Here is a 23405-nt window from a genome sequence, read left to right on the forward strand (position 1 = left end):
ACAATAGTTCTAATTCTGCCGTCAGTTTGGAAAACTTGGAATAGCCTTGAGCTGACATAATTGTGTGTTGTAGATACGAAATGTATTTGTAGATGTATATCAAAGCGTGTGGGTATGCGTGCTTGCGTAAATGTGTCTTTGGCAGCCTCCAAAAGGGTCGAGCCTGAGCCAGAGATGGTCAGCGTGGGTGTGGCCTTACGGTAAGTGACTGTTCTAGAAGGAGGGGCATGAAAGGGAAGGAGAACTCTTGACAGGGGGGCTTCAGTGTGAACCGTGACATTTGAGCGCAGTCTCACCCACTGTGCCCTGCACATACACACGCCTCAGAGCTGAGTGTGCCCAGCCCGGCTTGCTGGAGTCCTTGGCTGGATTCTCCCTGAAGAGGCGCACACAGAGAGAGAAGGACAGGACAAAGGGATTTTTTGAAAGGTAGAGTTCGATATTGATGTCGAGAAAGGCCAGGCTGACTGAGTGAAGCTGGGACAGTCGTGCAGGTCGCACTCATGCTGCATGTCTTCGTGTGACCGCTGAGGGCTTTTTTTAGTGCTTTATTTTTACTCTTTGGACTGCGTTCGTTCCCACACGCTGCGTGCGCGCGTGTGCTGTGCAGGTCTCCGTCTGAGAGTCCAGCGAGTGTGTGTGTGTGTGTGTGAGTTTGCCGGCGTGGACAGCCATGGCAGGCACGAACCTGAAGCAGGCTCGCCCAGCAGTCGATGAGGTCTCTTCCTCCGACGATGACGAGGTGGCATTGGTCATGGCTGCCGCCAAGCCATCGCTGACCACGCCGGCCTCCGACCGCAAGGTTACTGTGGCCGACGACATCAACGGAGCGGAGAACAAGGCGGACCCGGTGCCGGTGCCTGGGGAGGACGGCGGCGGGGAGCTCCCCAGGTCTGAGGCCCAGGACGCCGGCATGATGGTACTGGCCCTGCTGGACAAGATCATCGGTGCAGTGGACCAGATCCAGCAGAAACAGGACGGGCTGGAGGCACGGCAAGAGCGTGTGGAGAAGAGTGTCGCGGGCGTCCAGGATGAGCTGACGCGTCTAGCGAAGAGCCAGAGCAGCACGTCTGCGGCCGCCACCAAACTCCTGGGGAAGGTACGCAAGGTGAACGTGAGCGTGAAGGGCATGCGGACCGAGCTGGACCAGCAGGCGGGCCAAATCAAGAAGCTGGAGAACAATGAACACAAGCTTCTCAAGAGGAAGAACTTCAGAGTGCTCATTTACCAGGTGAGTGTGGATGAGGGCTGTGAGGAGGGGTTCTGTACAGCGTGCGCACACGTTCGAGTCTCCACGTTTGTTTTAGGGCATGTCTGAATTACATCGTCTATATGGGCAGAAGGGACCTCACTGACTTTCCTGGAATCGGCTCTGTCGCCATGGTGAACCTGCGGATGTGTTCAGTAGTCCTCATGCTTGCAGGCGAGATTCCTCCGCAGGGCTCGGTTCTGCACTCCCCTTTCAGCATCAAAAGGTCTCAGCTCCCAGCCGAGCGTAGCGTCATACTGAAGCTTTCTGCTCCTCCCAGACAGGGACCACACGTGGTGCCCCGAGACCTGTGATATGAGCCTTCCACAGATGGCCAGAATTTCACACATACAGAATATATTCAGCACTCTGTGATAAATGAATAATTCATCATTAATAACTCAAAACGAAGAGATGCCCTGGAGTACTCAAATTTCACAAAAAAATGTGCCTAAAACACCAAACGCTGAATAAATTATAGCTTTTTTAATTTTATATTTCTTGCTAGAGCATTTTAAGAGGTAGAGTTCAGTTCCTGTGTGCAATACAGATTACATTTTTAGAGTTATTTTGTTGTGTTAGAAACCTAGCTAAGCTAGCTAAGTATGTTTGCAGTTATGAGAAATATATCGGTTACAGTAGACTGTGGGCTCCCCTAGCAACCAGCTGGTGAGAACTGGTTTCATCTACCCTGATTCAACACAGGTTTTAAAATTTTCCCCAAAACTCAATTGCGCATGTGTTGCAGTACCTTTTTTTTTAAAAACAAAAACAAACGGGATTCTGGTAGGGTTTGTGGGATTGTGGATGTCTCAGTGGTTTTAAAGAGTTCTTCACATACCACACACCAGTGATAATGTGGTGTGATGAAACTGATATTTGTAATATTTGATAAATGTTGTAAGGAAGGCAGAGAAGGAAATGGCCGAATCTTAAATAATGCTGTTTCTCTCTCTCTCTCGTCCACACGTTTACTGTCTCAGTGTGATGGTGTATCCAGCTGTGTTAAAGCACGTGTGCTGTGCAGATAGTGGACTTGTGTAGGTGTGCGTGTTGGCCATAAACGTATGATGCTATGAGCATGTCTGTGTGTGTTTGTGTGCTGAAGTTCTCCACTCCCTTTAAATTTGACTAGAGTTTGAAGTAATTTACCTTTTTTCTATTTAGCTTTTTATTTCACATTTATGTATGTATTATTGAAGGAAGTCGACATATGCTTATGATTTAATTAAACGTAACAACAGACTTCTCACATGGGAGCTGGGTCAGTATGTGTAAAGTAAAAGGCTTTTCTCTTTTATACATGTGCTCTGTAGTTGTATTTTTTATTTTTTTACTGATTAATGGCGAGACTTGTTTGTTTATTATTTAACTGCAGACTTCAGTAAAGCAGATTCAGTCTAAGTGGTCAGAATAATTTGGCTCTGCTTTAGTGACCAGTGCCACACCTTCATCCTTCACGTACACCTTCCTTCGTAGTATCAACATGACCACCTTTGTGCCCAGTTCAGCAGAATGGTAGTCTATGGGAGCACAGACAATGCAAAGTGAAGGACAAATAAATGTCCTATGTCTCTTCCCAGTAATGGGCCTTCCTTTGCAATGGGACCATTACTAGTGTTGTGGGAGCGTACTAGACTGTTCTGGTGTGGTATAAAGCGTCGTGGGAGCTTACTAGACGGTCGTTGGACTGTAGGCTGGAATGCAGTAGAGAAACATGAAGGTGATGTGGGGCGGAGGAGGGTGTAGAATGACAGACTGAGATTCACCCAGAGACATCCCCCCCTGCTCCCTCTTCTCCACCAATGGACAGTCTACTTATAGTTTAGAATGTGGTAATGTCTGCAATGCAGTTTAGCAAGGTTACTGTCAGAGAGAGAAAGACAGAGGGCGATAGAGCGTTGTATTGGGGGTGTGGAAGCTGAAGGAATTGTGGGTACTTTACCCCAGGGCTTTCTGAGTTGCAGTACCGGAGACCACTGCCCCCACCCCCTGCCTTCACCTGATTCGGCTCATCAGCTAATGAGCTATCGAGCCCCTCGTGAGCTGGACCACAAGTGCTGGGGAAATCTGAGATGGTGCAGGCCAGTGGCTCCCTGGAGTACAGAAGCACCCTGTACGCATGTAGCTCTGCAAACAGATGGAGGTGTTTTTCTGAGGCAGCGTCCACAGAGCGGTTCAGCTTTCTCTGAACGGCTGTCACTAAGGGGGTGTGTGTATTTTTGATTATCTAGGCCAGATGGATGATGTACAGTACATTGAAATGCTTTTCCACATATCGCAGCTTCAGGGTCAGCTCTTATATGCTCACTGAGAGAGTTATGCTCAGGGACCCAACAGGTGCACATCTTTTAGCAGGTGCATACACATACACACACACACACACACACACACACGCCTGCACACAGATGCAAGTGCACACGCACACATGCAGGAATCTTTGTCTGCACTTAAGTTTCCTTCCTACAGACCAGCCTGTACTGACCGGTACTGCTCTGTACTGACCTGTGCTAACCTGTACTGCTCTGTACTGACCGGTACTGCTCTGTAATGCTCTGTTCTGACCTGTGCTATCCTGTACTGCTCTGTACTGACCGGTACTGCTCTGTAATGCTCTGTACTGACCTGTGCTAACCTGTACTGCTCTGTAATGCTCTGTACTGTCCTGTACTATCCTGTACTGCTCTGTACTGACCTGTGCTAACCTGTATTGCTCTGTACTGAGCTGTACTGCTCTGTAATGCTCTGTATTGACCTGTGCTAACCTGTACTGCTCTGTACTAACTCAGCTGTAGATAAAGTGCACTGAAGTTCATTTGTGTGAAGTTCATCTATATAACCGTGTTTGATTTGATTTGGGTGTTCCACACTGGGTTAGTGAATGTCCACATTGACATACTGACATGGTGTCTGTAATGTCCATACTGGATTAGTGAATGTCCATACTGGCATATGGACTGACATACTGACATGGTGTCTGTAATAAAACCAGAAACTGTCTGGGACAACACAAATAGGTCCAAACACTTATTTGCATTGTTTTCCCTTATACAAAACATGATCCTCTATTAGGCAACAGATGAAAATAGCAAATGTGGCTTACAATACATTTGCTCATAAGAGCTCAAATAAAATTCAAAACATATCATACATAACATATCCATCTAATTATTACCCATAACCCAATCTTGAATCAATTTCTTAACAGCATACTTTAAACCTCACACACGATCAGTCATTTAAATTTCAACTGCACATATACAGGGGACACAACACACTCCACTCACACGCTGGGGCAGCACATCTGAGATTGTCCATCTCCATGAAACCTCACACACCTTATACACCTCACACACCTCATACACCTCACACAATTAAAAAGGCATCATTAAAATAGAGCTGTACCAAAGCCCCTAACCCTAACCACGAAGAACAGGCATCATTAAAATAGAGCTGTACCAAAGCCCCTAACCTAAGCCTTAGTTAAAACTCTATCTGCCTGCTCCTTGCCTGACATATAATCTAACATTCATCCTCCATATTTAATCGTGTTCTTAGCTTCCACTAATGAATCTTTAACTTTTTCCTTGTTCCAAACAAAACTGATTCAGTTTTCCCCAAATGATGTGATATATTCTGACATCCACCTACTGACACCTAAAAGGAAAGAATGTGAGAATCTCAGTACCAGCTCTGTGGGTGTGGGTGTGGGTGTGTGTGTTGTCCTGGCATCAGGGTCCACTGAAGCTACAGCTTACACAACATTAAACAGATATCAAGTTGCGCATAACACAGCTCCTAAGAGGTCCATATAAATTACTGCTGTTAAATTGGTATCTCACTGGATGACTGGGCCTGAGAGAGAGAGAGTTTGTGTGTGTGTGTGTGTGTGTGCATTTCTTTAAGTCTCTGGAAATGAGAGACATTTGGAGGGGAACATTAAAAGTGTATTTATGGAAACATCACATAGGAAGAAAAGTTTTCTTCTGCCTGTGGGGGAATCAGAGGCAACACCTCAAATGCCCCCAGACACACAGAGACAACATCCCTGTGTGTCCAGGGGCATTCGGGGTGTTGTCTCTGTGTGTCCAGGGGCATTCGGGGTGTTGTCTCTGTGTGTCTAGGGGCATTCGGGGTGTTGTCTCTGGGTGTCTAGGGACATTCAGGGTGTTGTCTCTGTGTGTCTGGGGGCATTCGAGGTGTTGTCTCTGTGTGTCTGGGGGCATTAGGCGTGTTGTCTCTACGCTCCTCGCGCTGTTATGCTGTAGGACGTCTACGCTCCTCGCGCTGTTATGCTGTAGGACGTCTACGCTCCTCGCGCTGTTATGCTGTAGGACGTCTACGCTCCTCATGCTGTTACGCTGTAGGACGTCTACGCTCCTCATGCTGTTACACTGTAGGACATCTACGCTCCTCACGCTGTTACGCTGTAGGACATCTACGCTCCTCACACTGTTACGTTGTAGGACGTCTCTCCACTCCTCACACTGTTATGCCATAGAATGTCTACGCTCCTCACTGTTACACTGTAGGTCGTTTTGGACATTTCTATGCAGGCACATTGGTCTGCTGTCTATTTTCTGCAGAGTATCAGATGTACCCAAACAGGTGTGTGTGTTGCTGTGAGAGAGACATGCATGAGTGGCGTTGATGTTGTGTCACAGATGTTCTCTTTCAGGTCCTGGAATAGCAGCATTCTTCTACATGGCTCTTAAATTTAAACTGGGTCGTCAGTTGCAACAGAACCGCGACTGCCACACACACAGCAGCTCTCTGCAGATCCTAACCAGGGTATGAAGTGCTTTGTTTTCACTCTGTTATGCTATTCATATCTGGATCTCAAGACTCTTGCACACCACATACACACCACATCTGGATCTCAGACTGTTACACACTACACATCACACTTCTATCATGCTTGTGTTCTTTGGGTGCTCCAAGGCCCTTGAACAATGCTTCTAAGCCCTCTAATTTGTCCCATTTTAAAAAGCATCTCCTGATGCAGATTTGGGTCTGATAATCCATTACCTCCGGTCAGTGTAGCAGAACTAGGTCTGACAAACCCTCACTACTGGTCAGTGTATCAGAACTAGGTCTGACAATACCTGGGTAGGTCTGATAATGGAGCTTGTCAATAACTGAGATTAGCATATAAATAGACAGTTTCTCAGTGGAACTGACTGGGAAAAAACACTCAAAACAGGCTGTATTTCCACACACACCCATTAGGATTCGTATTCAGGCTGAGCTCTGTGGTGTGGACAGTTCAACACAACATGGCTGCACCCTCAAACACTCAATGACTCTCTACTAGTCATTACACTAGTAGCAGCACTGTCAATGTTCTAGTAGTTTAGTGTGTTTCTCAGATCCTTAAAGTGTGATGTGAGCTATCAGCAGAGGCCAGGGACCCCTGTGCTGGATACAGGGTGACATAGAAGACCACCGTCACTGAGAGGAGAAAAACCCCTGTCTCTGACAGGTCAGGTCCTGAAGACCGCTGTCACTGACAGGTCCTGGGTTTTACTCTGTGTATGAGAGCTGTGTATGAGAGCTCAAACACCTGAAGATGGATTGTTTTTTCTACATTGAATCACAGACGTCTGTGTGTTGTAGGCACCTTTCAGCCAAAGGACCTCCACAAACACACCATTTCCAACCCTATGATTTGGCCCTCAAATAAAACAAGCTGTTTTATGTGTGTTTTTGTTTGCTTGTTCTGACTGGATGGTTTACAGAGAAGCACCATGATGGCTCACAGACTCAACAGATGTGAACTAAGATTAGGCTCTGTGTGCAGATCTGACCCGAGAGGCTTCTCTCTTGGGGAACCAACTAGTGTGTGAGAGCAGAACTGTCGCTGTTATCATTATCATCTGCAGAGACGCATCTACTGCTGTGGCCTGGTACGAGTGGGAATTCACCTGTTTTATGCGCAGCATGTTAGATTAGTTTACGTGGCTTTAAAATATTAGAACAACTTTAAAAACCCCACGGGAGTTATTTCCAGCCAAATACTTCTGTAAGCTTTATGCCTGGTTTTAGGAATATTTCAGCTTGTGACCGGTTCTCATGCCATAGTCAGACTGCGTGATATTTGTCACAACACCCGGATTAGGCGACTGTATTGTCCTAAATTCTTACCGTGTCCTGGTCGGGACTCCAGCCACGCAATACGTTTCGTGCCAACCAATCATCGTTCATGGCGTCGCACGACTTCACAGGTCATCCATCATGGCTGCAGAAGCGCTTGGTGTGTTGTTGCCGGTCTTACGATAAGAAGAAACAGGTGTCATCTCACCCTACTGTTCAACGGCAAACAAAGTCAGAGCAGGCAGAAAAATACCAAACAGTCCAGATATACTAGACTGTTCGTCGGGGGTCGTGGAGCGTCTCAGACACTGCGTGAATGTTCTTTGGTGATGTCACACTACAAGACTCATAGTCAGTTACGACGACATTGCGTCAAAATAAATAAACAAATACATAAAATGAGCCTCTGTGTATGTAAGCGAGCTGACTATTTACAGTGTCATGCACAATCTAAATTAAAACCATGCTATGAACCGTATATGTTTCAGTCTGCATCAGGGATATATCAGTTCTCAAACAGAACTTGATATTAACAAATTAAGTAGCTAGATGTCTTATCAAAAAACTGTTTCCACGTCAGTGTTGGACCTACTAGCGTTAGCTGAACTAGAGTGGATCTTTAACCAATCAAACTAGCTAGTTAGCTAGCAAGCAAGCTTATGAGTTGTGTGTTGTTGATGAAATAGGATTAGGGTTATAGCTAGCTACCTGACAAATGGCTTGACAAAGATACATCTTATAGATTTATATAACAACACAGGCTTTTCTTTGAATGTTACACAAGTAGGAACATAAAGAGCCTCTATGTAAACAAAGATGAAAAGTTTGCTAGTAGCTAACATTACCTATACTAGCATTGCCTATATTGGCATTACCTATACTAACGTTACCTATACTAGCGTTACCTATACTAACGTTACCTATACTAGCGTTACCTATACTAACGTTACCTGTACTAGCGTTACCTATACTAACATTACCTGTACTAGCGTTACCTATACCAACGTTACCTATACTAGTATTACCTTTACTAGCATTACCTATACTAACGTTACCTGTACTAGCGTTACCTATACTAACGTTACCTATACTGGTATTACCTTTGCTAGCATTACCTATACTAACGTTACCTGTACTAGCGTTACCTATACCAACGTTACCTATACTGGTATTACCTTTACTAGCATTACCTATACTAACATTACCTGTACTAGAGTTACCTATACTAAATTTACCTACACTAGCGTTACCTATACTAGCATTACCTATACTAGCATCAGCTATACTAAAATTACCTATACTGGCGTTACCTATAATAGAGTTATCTATACTAGCCTTACCTATACTAGCGAGCTAAGCTAGTTCCTTGCCTCCATTGGTTGATATTATGATACTCTCTGGTTTTGGTAGTATTAAAATAGCTGTCATCTCAGTTTCAGTGCCAAGAGCTTAATATAGCAGTGCCTGTATGAGTGAAGGTCTGACAGGAGTTTGTCCTGCAGTGTGTATATGCATGAGTGCATGAAGACTTACAGACTTCATCTGTAAGTATCTTTTTAAGAAATTAAATGTACTCATATGCTGTGTGTCTGAGAGAGAGAGACAGAGAGAGTGAGAGAAAGCATTTGTAGGACTATGATCTGGCCCTGTACTGAGTTATGCCACCTTCACATCCGGATTTTTTTTTGTGTGTGTGTGTGTGTGTGTGTGTGTGTGTGTGTACATGCAGTTCTCCCAGTACATCATAACCATTTGTCATCTTCTGCATAAAGTGTAAAATCCATTAGAATTCCATTTTCTTCCCAAAAGGGGACATGGAGGTTTTGAAGGCTAAAACTTCAGGCCTGTTTGAGCCTGTATAAGCCCAGTGAGGAACTGTGAAGGGGGTTGGACTTCCTCCACCCTGAAGCAAAGCTGATGAAGAGTGACTACTTTATAAAACTAGGGGTTGGTTCTCCTTTAATAACACTTCCTAAAGTTCTAGCAAGGAAAGGTACTGAATGAGAGGGGAAACACTGGTGATTGGAGTCACATGTACAGTATTCAGAAGTGTCATGTTCATGTCCTCCTGTGACAGCGGATAGATCAGCGCATGCGAGAAAAGCCTAATGTCCAGGCTAGAGTGGAACAAAAGATAGTAAAAGTGCATATTTACACTGACTTGGTGAAAGTGACAGAGAAGAGTGCTGATAGATGTCGTCTTTGTGTCTGGAGGGTCAGTGGTTCAGCTCGAGCACTAACAGAGGATTGAGGGCAGTGTGGTGCAGAACGGGGTTTGATTAGGTGTGTAGGTGCTGGCCCAGATATGGCTTTGCAGACAAATATCAGTGTTTTAAATGTGCTGTGAGCTGCTACAGGGGGCCAGTGGAGGGAACACACTGGTAGTGGTAGCTCAGTGGTACTGGACTAGTAATCTGAAGGTTGCCAGTTCAAGTCTCAACACCACCAAGTTGTCACTGTTGGGTCCCTGAGCAAGACCCTTAAACCTTAACAACTCAAGTTGTGTTCAGACATGATTGTAAGTTGCTTTGGATAAAGGTGTCAGATAAATCCCGTAAATGTAAACACAGCTGGTGAGAACTTCAGGAGGTTGAAAACATGCTGAGGTGCTGCAGGGGTATGACAGCACAGAGGGGAGACCTGCCAGGATGAGTCTGGAGATGACGAGACACTGAACAAACACATGATGGACTGGAGGGACATGCAGAGGGAAACGATCAAGTCAAGTGAACCAATGAGAAATGGTTACGCAGGGTTGCGTGAGCTTGTCAGGTGAGCTGATCCATGTGTTCTCCAGTGAGATCCCAAGATGGAGGCATCTCCAGTTATAGCAGCTCAGCCATGCTTCAAGTGACAAGCTGCCATCCGAGATATCTGCTAGACATGTGAGTGTCTGAGGGTGAAAAGGAGAAATAAAGCACTACATTCACAGAAAAAATCGATCATTTTATGTAGCAGGTTTCATGGACCTTAGAAGACAAATCACTGTTCACATGACATTTTATTAAATAACACTTAACTACATATTTGGATAATGATAAGGATAAGGGTAGTTTAATGGGTGGGGTAGTAGAAGGGGTGAAGGGTAGTTAATGGGTGGGGTAGTAGAAGGGGTGAAGGGTAGTTAATGGGTCGGGTAGTAGAAGGGGTGAACGGTAGTTAATGGGTGGGGTAGTAGAAGGGGGTGAAGGGTAGTTAATGGGTGGGGTAGTAGAGGGGGGTGAAGGGTAGTTAATGGGTGGGGTAGTAGAAGGGGGTGAAGGGTAGTTAATGGGTGGGGTAGTAGAGGGGGTGAAGGGTAGTTAATTGGTGGTAGTAGTAGGGGGTGAAGGGTAGTTAATGGGTGGGGTAGTAGAGGGGGGTGAAGGGTAGTTAATGGGTGGGGTAGTAGAAGGGGGTGAAGGGTAGTTAATGGGTGGGGTAGTAGAGGGGGGTGAAGGGTAGTTAATGGGTGGGGTAGTAGAGGGGGTGAAGGGTAGTTAATGGGTGGGGTAGTAGAAGGGGGTGAAGGGTAGTTAATGGGTGGGGTAGTAGAAGGGGGTGAAGGGTAGTTAATGGGTGGGGTAGTAGAGGGGGGTGAAGGGTAGTTAATGGGTGGGGTAGTAGAGGGGGTGAAGGGTAGTTAATGGGTGGGGTAGTAGAAGGGGGTGAAGGGTAGTTAATGGGTGGGGTAGTAGAAGGGGGTGAAGGGTAGTTAATGGGTGGGGTAGTAGGGGGTGGAGGTGCGTGACTGAGTTGCATTAATAGAATGTTTTCTCTAGCAGCAGTGCAGAGCAGCTGTCATCTCATTCATCCTCACTGTGGCTTTCAACACTGCTCAAAAGAAGGCAAGAGACTCGTTCATGCTGTCTCACTCTCTCACTCATGCGTTCTCTCACTCTCTTGTTCTCTCCCCCTCTCTCACTCATGCTCTCACTCTCTCTTTCATTCTCTCACTCTCTACCTTACTCTTCTCCCCTTTCCTCTTCGTCTTTTTCTCTTTTTTTCAAACACACCTGTTCAGAAAACTTCACATTTCTACAGGAGTCACAATTATTTTGTGTACAGTTCCACAGAGTCACTGCAGATCTTGTGGGTTGCCAGGACAGCCTGTCTGCATAATGGTAGGGAAGTTTGCTATTGTCCTCTAGCTGTCTGTCTAATACAAAGTGTGCCGTGAAATATCTGGACTCAAGCGTTTGTTGTGTTCAGTACATCAACAGAAAAAAAATGGCAAAAAAACAAAACAACAGAACACAGTGACCGTAGACAGAACAGTGACTAGTGAGAACACAGGGACCGTAGACAGAACAGTGACTAATGAGAACACAGGGACCGTAGACAGAACAGTGACTAGTGAGAACACAGGGACCGTAGACAGAACAGTGACTAGTGAGAACACAGGGACCGTAGACAGAACAGTGACTAGTGAGAACACAGGGACCGTAGACAGAACAGTGACTAGTGAGAACACAGGGACCGTAGACAGAACAGTGACCAGTGAGAACACAGGGACCGTAGACAGAACAGTGACTAGTGAGAACACAGGGACCGTAGACAGAACAGTGACTAGTGAGAACACAGGGACCGTAGACAGAACAGTGACTAGTGAGAACACAGGGACCGTAGACAGAACAGTGACTAGTGAGAACACAGGGACCGTAGACAGAACAGTGACTAGTGAGAACACAGGGACCGTAGACAGAACAGTGACCAGTGAGAACACAGGGACCGTAGACAGAACAGTGACTAGTGAGAACACAGGGACCGTAGACAGAACAGTGACTAGTGAGAACACAGGGACCGTAGACAGAACAGTGACTAGTGAGAACACAGGGACCGTAGACAGAACAGTGACTAGTGAGAACACAGGGACCGTAGACAGAACAGTGACTAGTGAGAACACAGGGACCGTAGACAGAACAGTGACTAGTGAGAACACAGGGACCGTAGACAGAACAGTGACCAGTGAGAACACAGGGACCGTAGACAGAACAGTGACTAGTGAGAACACAGGGACCGTAGACAGAACAGTGACTAGTGAGAACACAGGGACCGTAGACAGAACAGTGACTAGTGAGAACACAGGGACCGTAGACAGAACAGTGACTAGTGAGAACACAGGGACCGTAGACAGAACAGTGACTAGTGAGAACACAGTGGCATCAGTACTGCTGGTCTTTATGGTGAAGCAGCACTTTGTGAGCATGACATATTCATAGTCTCTGCTAGTATGCCACCACGTTTACACACACACAGTCTCTTGCACAGTACACAGATTCTGTGCTTTGCTCACATTCCCAAACGGCCCTACTGTGGTGCCCTTCACGTCGAGTTAAGTTTGGTAATGTGTGGTTGAGTCAGATGTTTACTGCTGCCCCCTGCCTGGAGTGGAGACTATTGCTGGCTGTCGCTACGGTGACAGCATCGGTATTTATTTGTTTATTGCAGTATGAAAGGTGGGGTGGGGTGACGGCTGAAGTCCAGGGAAAGGGAGATACGGAATCCAGGGTGCAGGGAAGCGGAGCCTGAAATAAAAGCACGCACGCACAGAATATGACTCCCACTCAAGTCCACGGAGCTGAGGTCGCGTGCCACTATATACAGGCGGCAAACAAACGCCCTGCTTTTTTATCTCCGCTTTAACGGAGCCTTAGTTGGGCTCCGCTGCACGGTGAAGACTCGGGAGGACGGCAGCTGCTGGGTGCTTTGCCAGCATTTTCGAAAGCCACTCTGAACACACGCTGTTAAGTTCTTGTGCCAAATTTTTCCTTGACACGTTTCAGCTTGACGAAAACGTCCCAGTGAAACCTTATAACGCTTTAGACGATGTAACGTTATAAATGCAACACCTCTATCAAGACGATGCAATTTAAGAGTGTACGTTTGCCGAAAACCGACGAAGTTAGTGATGTGTCCACATCTAGCTAATTACAATCACGCGGCACAGCTGCGTGGGTCCACGGAAAGGACCGTGCGCGTGCCACTGAGAGGGAGAGCTTCACGTTCATAGTGAACGTTTATCAAGCGTTTTAGAGGGTTGCTCCTGCCCGTCACCACCAGGGGGAGCTTTAATAAAAATAACTCCTTTTGCACGAACCATTTGTAAGGATGGTTAGTCCGTTTGCACGTGTTCACCACTTCTGTTATCATGCGGAAGCCTCTCTGCACGTGACGGTTCTGCCTGTTCTGCGGTTTTCTTAGCGTTGTAGATGCGCGTGAGACGAGGCACCCTGGTTATTATTTAACAGTCAAATCATGCAGAAAGAATTCTGGATTATTTCTTCATCTATGTTGCGGTATGTTATCACTTCCAGAGCGATATTTATAGTAGACCCAAGTACTTTTGAAGGGAGTAGTAATAGTGTACTTATTAGATATTACTTTAGTAGTTTAAAAATGAGAAATTTGTAGTAGGTGTTTTAAAAGGCCACTAGGGGGCGGCCGTCACCTCTGTAAATTACGTTCATCCGGTTGTGACAAAAAATGACACAAAAATCGCCGAACTGGCTGCATAAAAATCGTATCATTTTCACGCCACAGGAGTCCCCCGACCCTTCATTATAGCAGTTCCTCGCTGCTGATGTCTGAAGATGCGTTCTGAATTCTAAATGGCAGGCTAGCCTCCAAAATAACATTTATTAACTTCGAGTGGAAGCGAACATTTTGATTGTAGCTTGATTTGGGTAATTGTGGGCTAATTATATGCAGACTCAAATCAGTAATTAGTTGAAACAGGCACGTGTGTCGCCATACAGTGGGATGGATAAATATAGGTAAATTAAATCATGTCCTTTTTGTGAGCTAGCACACATTGTCCAAAAGTGTTTCAACTGTTTCCTACAGCAAAGAGCAAAAGTTTAAAATAAAAATACGAATTGCATTAAATAGAACTGGTAACATCACAACTAAAACATGTCAGTTATGTTTATTTATTGTTTAATATTTATTCTCTCCTTCTCTCTCTCCTCTCTCTCTCTCCTTCTCTCACTGCCTTCCCCTCTTAGGAGAAACCCATCCTAACCCCTACACCATCTGCTCCAGTAGGAGAAGAAGATGAGCTGGTGCTGGGTGGAGGTGGAGGGGAGGCACGGGGCTCTGATGAGGAGGTGGAGATCGAGGAGACCGTGGAGGAGTCTCGAGCCGCCCGCATAAAGAGGAGTGGCCTACAGCGTGTGGACGAGCTGAAGAAGGCCTTCAGCAAGGAGCAGATGGAGAAGACCAGGCAGAAGACCAGGGAGAACCTGGAGAAGACCAGGCAGAGAACCCGGGAGAACCTGGAGAAGACCCGCCTGAGGACACGGGAGAACCTGCAGAGAACCAAACAGAGTCTGGGCAAGAAGATGGGCAAGCTGAGCACGAGAATCACGCCTAGCACCGAGCGCAGAGAGAAGCTCCGCACCTCCCGAGACAAACTGAAGAAGTCTCTGACCCCTGGGCGCTCCGCCCACACCCGCCCCAAGACCACCACCTACCGCGTGCCCCCCTTCACCTTCTACGTGAAGAAGATCCGCGAGGGTGAGGAGGAGCCTGTGCCCATGCGCGAGATAGAGGCGGAGCCGGAGGAGGAGGAGGAGTGGGAGGAGGAGGGGGAGCTGGTGGATCTGAGCAGCCCGGAGGGGAAAGCAGTGTCCCAGCAGCCCGAGAAGGTGCTCAATACCAGGGCCCTCCCCACGGAGAGTGCCACCCAGTGAAGCTGGGGTCAAAGTTCATCGCGCTGAAGGTGGCGTGCAGGCCAGCGATGGCCAGCAATGGGGGGGAAATATGACGTATGCACAGCTGTGTTTGTGAAGAGTAGAATTAATATACAAGCATGAGGGAATGAGGGATGCACTGAACTCATTCATTCATTCATTCACTCACTCTCATTCATTCATTCATTGGTGTTTTTTTTATTCAAATGTTGCTGTTAATTCTCTGATATCTGAGGCTGTAAAACCATAGTCTAGTAGTAGTTCACTGACAGGATCTCACTGTGTGACCTGAGTTGCCTCAGATCCAGGCTGATGTTTGATAATTACACTCTTCATGGATGATGTGAGTAATGTTATCACAGGGCCCCTTAATCTCACTGGGTCTGGATTGAGAAACAGGAAAATTTGCCACTAACATCTAAATGAAGTTTAAAGAGTCACTTTAGGTTAACAAAAAAGCCTAAAATGGTGTAAGAACTGGGGCTGAGAGTCACACAGGAACAGCTCATTGCCATCTCTTGGTATTTCCTGCTTTCTGACTGACAGTGTGCTTACAGTGTGTTTCTGTTTTGGACTTAAGAATGACACAAAGCTCAACACGTAGAGCATTATCCATTTACCAGATACAAGATTGACACTGTTCGTTTCACAATTCCGCTATAATGTCAGGTGCATTTTAAAACACGTTTAGTGCTTTATCCTGTGCATGTTACACCCATGTTCACGTCTGTGTGCACCCACTTCCTGTACATACAGTACATTTCTGATGGGGCAAAAAGTGCAGGGCCTATGGGAAACCTGTTAACATGATCTGTGTGAAGAGGTCTATGGTTTTCTCTGATCTGTGCAGAGATGTATACAGTTTAACTCCGTCCTAATGGAATATATAACATGTTTATAGCCTTCAAGTTGTGACAAATGCTTTTTTATTGTATATGTTCCTTTGCAAGCTCATATACAGTATGTATCATGTTTAATAGATTAATTTACAAGGGACACAGCTGTAATATCTCATGGGACACGTGCTGATGGTGCTGTGAACATGTTATGTATTGTGACGGAGTGAGGTTTTACTTACATGCTTGTATCAGTCTTTATAAACCATGTGTCTGCGTACCAGAGGGGAACTGGACACATCTTACTTAGGTCCGGCTCGAAACCTTGTTAGTTATATCAGAACTGGGTCTGATTAGTTAGTTAGATCAAAACTGGGTCTGATTTCTTGTATGTCCGCCACAAGGATCGGTGTGGTCTGCTCATCACCACGGCGACTGCCTTTCGACTTCCACTGCTTCTGTAGGGTTTTGCTTTTTGGCTTAATGAGTGAAATGTAAGATGCTTTGAACAACCAAATAAAACAATCTAATAACATCTCAGCGGTTGAGGCTGGTTAATGTGAGAATTGAAATAAAGAAATAAAAGATAGACAGAACACTTTCACTTTGTTTCCAGTTCTTGTAACGGTTTCCCCTTATAGCACAAGATAGTGCTGACGCGTGTGCAGGGGACTGTACCATGTGCGGGGGACTGTAACGTGTGCGGGGAACCGTACCGTGTGCGGGGAACCGTACCATGTGCGGGGGACTGTAACGTGTGCGGGGGACTGTACCATGTGCTCAGCATTGTGTCGTGTCCATTCTTGCTGTCTCGGTGGGTTTCTAGTTGCAGAATCAATGGAGGGGGAATTTGATTAAGGAGAGTGTTTTACCCCACAGCCAGAGACAGAGAGATAGACTGTGTGCTGTGTGTGTGTGTGTGTGTGTGTGTGTGTGTGTGTGTGTGTGTGTGTGTGTGTGTGTGTGTGTGTGTGTGCGTGTGTGTGTGTGCGCGTGCATGCGTGCGTGCGTGCGTGCGCGTGTGCATGTGTGCATGCGTGTGTGTGCGCGTGCGCAAGTGTGAGCGAGGCTCAACCCAAAAACCAACTGAGACTGATCCAACAGTAAATCCTGATCCGACTGGTCACAAGATACTGAGTTCATATCAATACTCATCAGATACAGTGAGAGGTGTCGTAGTCCTAAACTAACTCACTTTAAACTAAAGAAAGACTTCCGCACAACAGAAAGTCCTGGACACACTGGTACTGGTGAAGTCCTGGACACACTGGTACTGGTGAAGTCCTGGACACACTGGTACTGGTGAATTTCTGGATACACTGGTACTGGTGAAGTCCTGGGCACACTGGTACTGGTGAAGTTCTTAAGGTCTCAAAGTTCTGTTTTACCTTCTTTGATCCACATGCTCCAATGGCAAGAAAAGACATGGATACAAGTTTAGAGAAAGTCCAAGGATTCCTTGGTAAAGAAGTGGATGGGTAAAAGGTTAGATAGATGGTGTTTATTTCAGTTCTTCCATTGGTGATTGGTGTCCAGTCCAGACGTTTCAGAACACAGGTGTCAGTAGGATCACTATATGTAATATCGCTGTTCTCTTTTACTGAGTCTGTGGAATGACTCATGGCCACTAACAAGGAAACCACCACAAAAATACATGCACATTTGCATTTAGCAAGAAATAATTTATCTTAGTATTAATTAAGCCAAGTGAGCTACAGGACAGTGTATACTGTGAGCTATCTGTCTTTATTTACTCACTGGTCCATAACTGTTCATCTGAACTTAATATCCTATAGAATCGGATGTACTGTTACTTATTGTAATCAAATTGTCTGAAAGAAACTGCATATGTGAATAAATGAAGAATAAATTAAAAATGTTTAACTCTACACATCAGCAAGTGCACAGATGATTTCCTTTAAACTCTCCAGCACACATGCTCACCTTGTCTTGTTGCTGCTGGCCCAAGTGCTGATGGGCGTGGAGCAGGACGCACAGACTCTCGATAGGGTGAAACATTTATTAACATAAAACACGAACAATAACGGTAGCACTCACACATGACATTAACGACACAGGTTACACAACATCGAACAATGGATATAAAAATGTTTAAACAGACTTCAGCAAACAATGACTAACATAGAGCATACACCAGCAGAGGTTTAAATAGACACAAAAGTAACCCTGTGCAGGTGTGTGCATTTAAGGAGGGTGTGGTTACAAATAGGCTGAACCCCCCTGCACGCGGAAGGCCGTGACACACCTGAGCTGTTGTGACCCCCAATGCTGTCACAGACACTCACCCTCATCCTGTTACGGACACTCACCCCATCCTGTCACAGACACTCACCCTCATCCTGTTACGGACACTCACCCCATCCTGTCACAGACACTCACCCTCATCCTGTTACGGACACTCACCCCATCCTGTCACGGACACTCACCCTCATCCTGTTACGGACACTCACCCCATCCTGTTACGGACACTCACCCCCTTTTTGCTGCTGGCCTCACCCAGTCTATTTTGACAAATGGTACAGTTTTCACAGTTTACAACCTTTCCCCAGTGACACATAAACAAACCAGGAAGCATACAGAATACTACTACTAATAATAATAATAGGTTCTTATAATGCTTGTGTAGCTCACCTGGTAGAGCAGGTAGATTAAGTGCTAGCAACACACAGGTCACTGGTTCCTTTTGCAGGGAAAGTGGAACATTGCCCTGAGGTGCCAGTGCACCCGTCTCTTCCTTGTGACTGTGACCAGCCCGACTCTGCCCTGTGGGACTGGCCCTTTGTTCTTCATGTTCTTTATTTATTCACTGTGTTTCCTGCTTTTCTGCATAATTCTTCCGTACTGCTGTGTGTTGCACCACGGGGTCAGATTAAAGGACAGATGAAACAGGCCATATTAAACGACAGATTAAACAGACCAGATTAAACAACAGATGAAACAGACCAGATTAAACGACAGATTAAACAGACAAAATTAAATGACAGATTAAATTGATGAGATTAAACAACAGATTAAACTGACCATATTAAACAACAGATTAAACAGAGCAGATTAAATGGACCAGATTAACTGACCGATTAGTTATCTGGTTCCTCACTCACTATATGAGGAAATTACACTAAAACCTGTCGATTTGAATTGGCTTCATTTTTGACACCTGTGTAAATGTTTTTGTTTTGTTTTGTTTTGTTTTTGGAGGGGGGGGGGGCAATTTTAAGTGACTATGACTGACAGGGGCCATGTGACTGTACCATGAGAACATTATGCAGACTTGTTTCATTGAGGTCCAGTGTGATTTCTTTTTATGGGACAGCATATATTAACATCTGTAACATCATTCAGTCTTTCTAGAAATTTAGACTCCTCAGCAGCCCGGTGCACAGTCCAACCGCCCTGTCTCGTACGTTGAATTTGTGGAAGCCAGGAAGGAACGTTCTTTGAAGGAAACCATTTGATTTGCTCATCGTAATAAACGCGGCCTCACAGCCACCCACTAACTGTCAAGGATGTGAAAAATGTATTACTAAAGTCAGTGTGTGTGTGTGTGTGTGTGTGTAGACTTTCACGCCATTAAGAAAGGCAGGTGGTATTTTCCTGTTCTACGCCACATTCCAGTTCTTTACAACACAAAGCATAACCGGACTCGCTGTAGCACTCGCGCTGTGGCTCGTGAGCCCGACTTTCGCCGTGCTAAAGTTCTGATGACGTAACTGCTGCCAGTAACTCAGATGACTTCCAGCCGCGCTGTTCCGGGAACACCGACGACCTCCCTCCGCTGTCCGCGCTTCACGGCGCAGTAGCAGGGGAGGAGGTAGTGATGGGAACAGCCCACCAACCCAGGGCATAAACACGAGCGCACACACACGCAGCAGGCCCTAAGGCCCGCCCTTTAACACCAAACAAGCACGCTGATTGGATGAGATTCTTTCCTTGCGCAGCAATTCCTCAAAGACCTGTCAGTCATGTTAGTAAAGTTGGTCTCGCGCCGCCCTGCTCAGATAGACGGCTGTATCTCGTGCTGTTGGCTGTGGCGCTGAAGTTCTGCTCGCGGGCTCGCGGAACCGTACCGTAGTAAGTGTAGTGAGGTCCTAAGTGCGCGTGGGCTCGTGTGCTGTGTAGCTCGTCTCTCTGAACCGCGCGACGCGTCCGGCGAGGGTAAGTAGCCGCCTCGCGGTGCCACAGTGTTGTCCTCGGGTCACGTCCTCGGGTCGTGTGTATATATATGTGTGTGTATGTGTGTATGTGTGTGTATGTGTGTATGTATGTGTGTGTATGTGTGTGTATGTGTGTGTGTGTTTGTGTGTGTGTTTGTGTGTTTGTGCGCGCGCGTGTGCGTGTGTGCGCGTGTGCGTGTGTGTGTGCGTGTGTGTCTCTTTAATGTCATTAGGTACCTACCTACAGTAGGTTACACGCGAGGAACTCTGTTACAACATCCAGTCTCTCTGTACGTGTGTCAGTGTTCCGGGCACAACAACAGCAGGAGAGCTGGGGCTCTTTACCAGCACCCTGAGCACCGCTCTGTGTCTTTATCAGCTCCCTCTCTCTCAAAGACCCTGATCGCTTGTCTGTCCTCGTTATCAGCGCGTTCTCTCTCTCCCCTGTGCTTGTTTCTGCGTGAAGACCAACCGCAGCGTGTTTCACCAGCACAACAAACCCAGCTCCGATAACTTCCACATTCTCTCAGTTTAAACGGAATGACTCCTCTTACTCCCTCCATCTCAGTCGGGACGGCCCCTCGTTCAAATGCCCCATTACGTCACCCCTTCCAGTATGTGGACCGAGGGAATCCTCGTGTGTCAGTCTTGGCGTCAGGTCCTCGTGCCTCTCCGGTTTTGACTGGTTGTGTTTCATGTTGGCTGAAGTGTGAGACAATGGCTGTTAGTGTGGTATCGCCAGAGTGACCTGCTCTGTACCCCACACGGGCATCTATCCGGCTTAACCAGGGCTACAAGTCACATACAAGCACATGGAACTACCAGAGAAGAAGAGTGAGCACAGATCAGCACAAGCCTGGATATACTGCCTTGTTAGAGTTCTCGAGTTTATTGTATGACTTTTTATTTTTATACTGGCATTATGAAAGGACAGTCTTATCTCACCATCATGTTTTGTTCCTTCATGTTTACTAATGATGCTGCAATATAAAGAAATGCTTACGGGAATCATTTACCCTGAAATACTTCCGCTGGAAGTATTTCATCTGGAATTCTGTAGCTACTGTTCTGAATATACGCACCAAGAAGCATTTCCCATGGGTTCCATAGGGGGCGCTGTGACAGATCTAGACATACATGCATGTGTGGTATGGCTTAGTAGAGACCAGTGTGGAGACCAGTGTGCTGTGTTCTAATTAGAGTCATCATTTGAGAACAATGTGAAAACAAGATGATTTTTCAAGCTGATTGTCCAAACCTGCGTATTGTTGTCCAGCACACCAGTTTGTGTGTTAACGAGAGATGTCGTCCAGTCCAGTCCAAGCTCTCATTCCTCACCATCTAATTTCACTTCATATTTGCCTCAACATGGTAACTTATTAATTCATGATGGTAGCTGATAAAATACCTTAACATTAATAACTAAGTACGTCTGGAGTTAAAATAGAGTAACTGAGCTGCTAAACTGTAATGTGCGATTTGAGGTTTACTCACTGAAATCTGTTCTTGGTAATGGACAGTTTCTCCTAACTGTGGCATCTTTGGATTTGACTCGCATTCAGGAAGCTCTTTCGAGAGGTTCCTGTTAACATCTAACAGCCAGCTCTCTAATGAACTGGAGACATTCTACACAATAGATATGGGAGATATTGAAGATATTGTGCACGGTAGGCTGGGTGAACAGGGGCCCAAATGCAGACATGTCTCCCTGTGCCAGTAGAGTTAAACCTGACTATACTGGTTTTTCATAAGCCGAATTTCCGTGACCTTAGTCATGGCCTTTATTCTAGTAACGTGTCGTACATGAAGCTGTGTATAAGTCTTGTGTTCTTAAGCTGTACTCATCATTAATTACAACCTTTCTTGGGCTTGAAGACTTGTTTTTTTACATGAACTGGTAGGAGGAGCATGGTCATGTCTCCATCCTCTCCCCATGGTCCTGGTAGCAGAATTTGCTTTTTCCTGAAGATTCATCTTGATTGCTCACAGGATTCATCCATTCGTGTGCTGAGAATATCACCCAAGGCAAACACACCAGAGAGAACTTTCACTTACGCTTTCTCTTCACAAACGTTAACCCAAGCTTTTACAGATTCCATTAATGAGATGAATTCTGCTTTGTAATCTGTTCAGACAGAACGCTGCCTCCCTGTACTAGTTTAAATCCCACACTTGCCATTTTATACTTTCATTCTTTACCTGTTTTGAACTGTATTTTCAAACAGTTTTAATGTGTGTTTGTGTGCAGTTAACAGGTATTAAGACTGTAGTTAACAGGTATTAAGACTGTAGTTAACAGGTATTAAGACTGTAGTTGATGTGTGTTAGGTATGTAGGTGACATTGTAGGGCTGGACAGGCCTTTGTGATTGGTCTCCGTTGGGCGTGCCTCTTTACTAATGCAACATGTGCAGGGCCACATCCCTGCAGCCCCTCCCTCTGCTGGTAGCTCCACCCACATCTGCGTCTCTGATCTACGGTGGCTTCACTGTGGTTTAAGCCTTCCTTCTTCCTTCTCCTCTCGGACATGTTCTCCTGCTTTCTCCTGGTGTCTCATGGAACAGGAACATGGATATGATCTTTTTCTTTCTTTTATTTTGATTCTGTGAAGGTGCTTTTAGTCTCCCACTGTATTGATTTCATCTTCTTTTCATTGTGACCTTTAGGGTGTCTGTCCAGATCTCTAAGGCCTGTGTCTGTCTGGCCTGCTCTGTAAGAAATCTGACACTTTACACTGAGAAGGGTTGCCAGATGATGCTGGACCTCCCCCCCTCCCAGGGGAGATTTTCACAGTCCTACAAGCAATTCTGCAGTATTAAGCTATTTTGCTTAGCCAACACAAGTCTGCTCATCTGTCCATAAAAACTGAGCGCATTTATTACACAAGAACCAGACTATGACCCGTCCCGACTGTTACACGATAAAACTGTCACAGCCTCAGAGGTGGAAAGTTGCTGCTGTCGGTTCATTAGTGATATCACACCATGGGCAGGCGCGGGGGAAGGGTAGAAGGTCAGATCACCATGACCCTGGTGAGATGGGAATGCATGAATGTACAGGTGTTCCTCAGGTGTTTGTGTGTGTGTCTGCATGTGTGCGTGTGTCTCTGTGTGCATGTGTGTGTGAGGTGGGCGAGTCGAGCCATAGTGTGTTGGACAGGATGTGTGCAAATGCGGCGTTGTGTAGCTGGAGGTTGAAACATCTCTGAGGTTTCCTCTGAAAACGGATGCGTCTATTTGCTGGCTGATTGCCTGCCACTGATCAGAGTGGTAATGCTGGCTCAGCACTGTGTGTGTGTGTATGTGGGTGAGTGTGTGTGCACTGTGGTGATCTCTCCAGGCAGACGCTGCATTTCTTCTCAGTCCTGAGGAAACATCTAC

At 46.0% G+C, this 23405-nt stretch overlaps 2 protein-coding genes across 9 annotated transcripts in view; both read left to right on the plus strand.

Moving 5' to 3' along the window:
* Window positions 1-196: 196 nt before the first annotated feature.
* On the plus strand, window positions 197-16386 carry cavin1a (caveolae associated protein 1a). 2 transcript variants are annotated; one of them, XM_081711659.1, is made up of 3 exons: window positions 197-1231; window positions 11107-11169; window positions 14329-16386. In XM_081711659.1, exons 1-3 carry the CDS (start codon window positions 674-676, stop codon window positions 15013-15015), a joined length of 1308 nt encoding a protein of 435 aa, XP_081567785.1. In that variant the 5' UTR covers window positions 197-673; the 3' UTR covers window positions 15016-16386. The 2 variants fall into 2 exon arrangements, with proteins under 2 accessions (XP_081567785.1, XP_026885643.3); XM_027029842.3 differs by lacking the exon at window positions 11107-11169 and having other exon boundaries at window positions 210-1231.
* Window positions 16387-19850: 3464 nt separating this feature from the next.
* Window positions 19851-23405, plus strand: part of stat3 (signal transducer and activator of transcription 3 (acute-phase response factor)) — a 34963-nt gene continuing 31408 nt past the window's right edge. For 4 of the 7 annotated variants that reach the window (XM_035523751.2, XM_035523754.2, XM_035523755.2 and 1 more), the window contains exon 1: window positions 19852-20027. The gene's annotated coding sequence lies outside the window, so the exon portion shown is untranslated. Of the gene's footprint in view, window positions 20028-23405 lie in introns of all 7 variants that reach the window. The other 3 variants (XM_081711657.1, XM_035523758.2, XM_081711655.1) reach the window with 3 other exon arrangements.

The sequence above is a fragment of the Electrophorus electricus genome, chromosome 3 (genome assembly GCF_041902795.1).
Source record: "Electrophorus electricus isolate QZ-2024a chromosome 3, ASM4190279v1, whole genome shotgun sequence".
NCBI classification, from domain to species: domain Eukaryota; kingdom Metazoa; phylum Chordata; class Actinopteri; order Gymnotiformes; family Gymnotidae; genus Electrophorus; species Electrophorus electricus.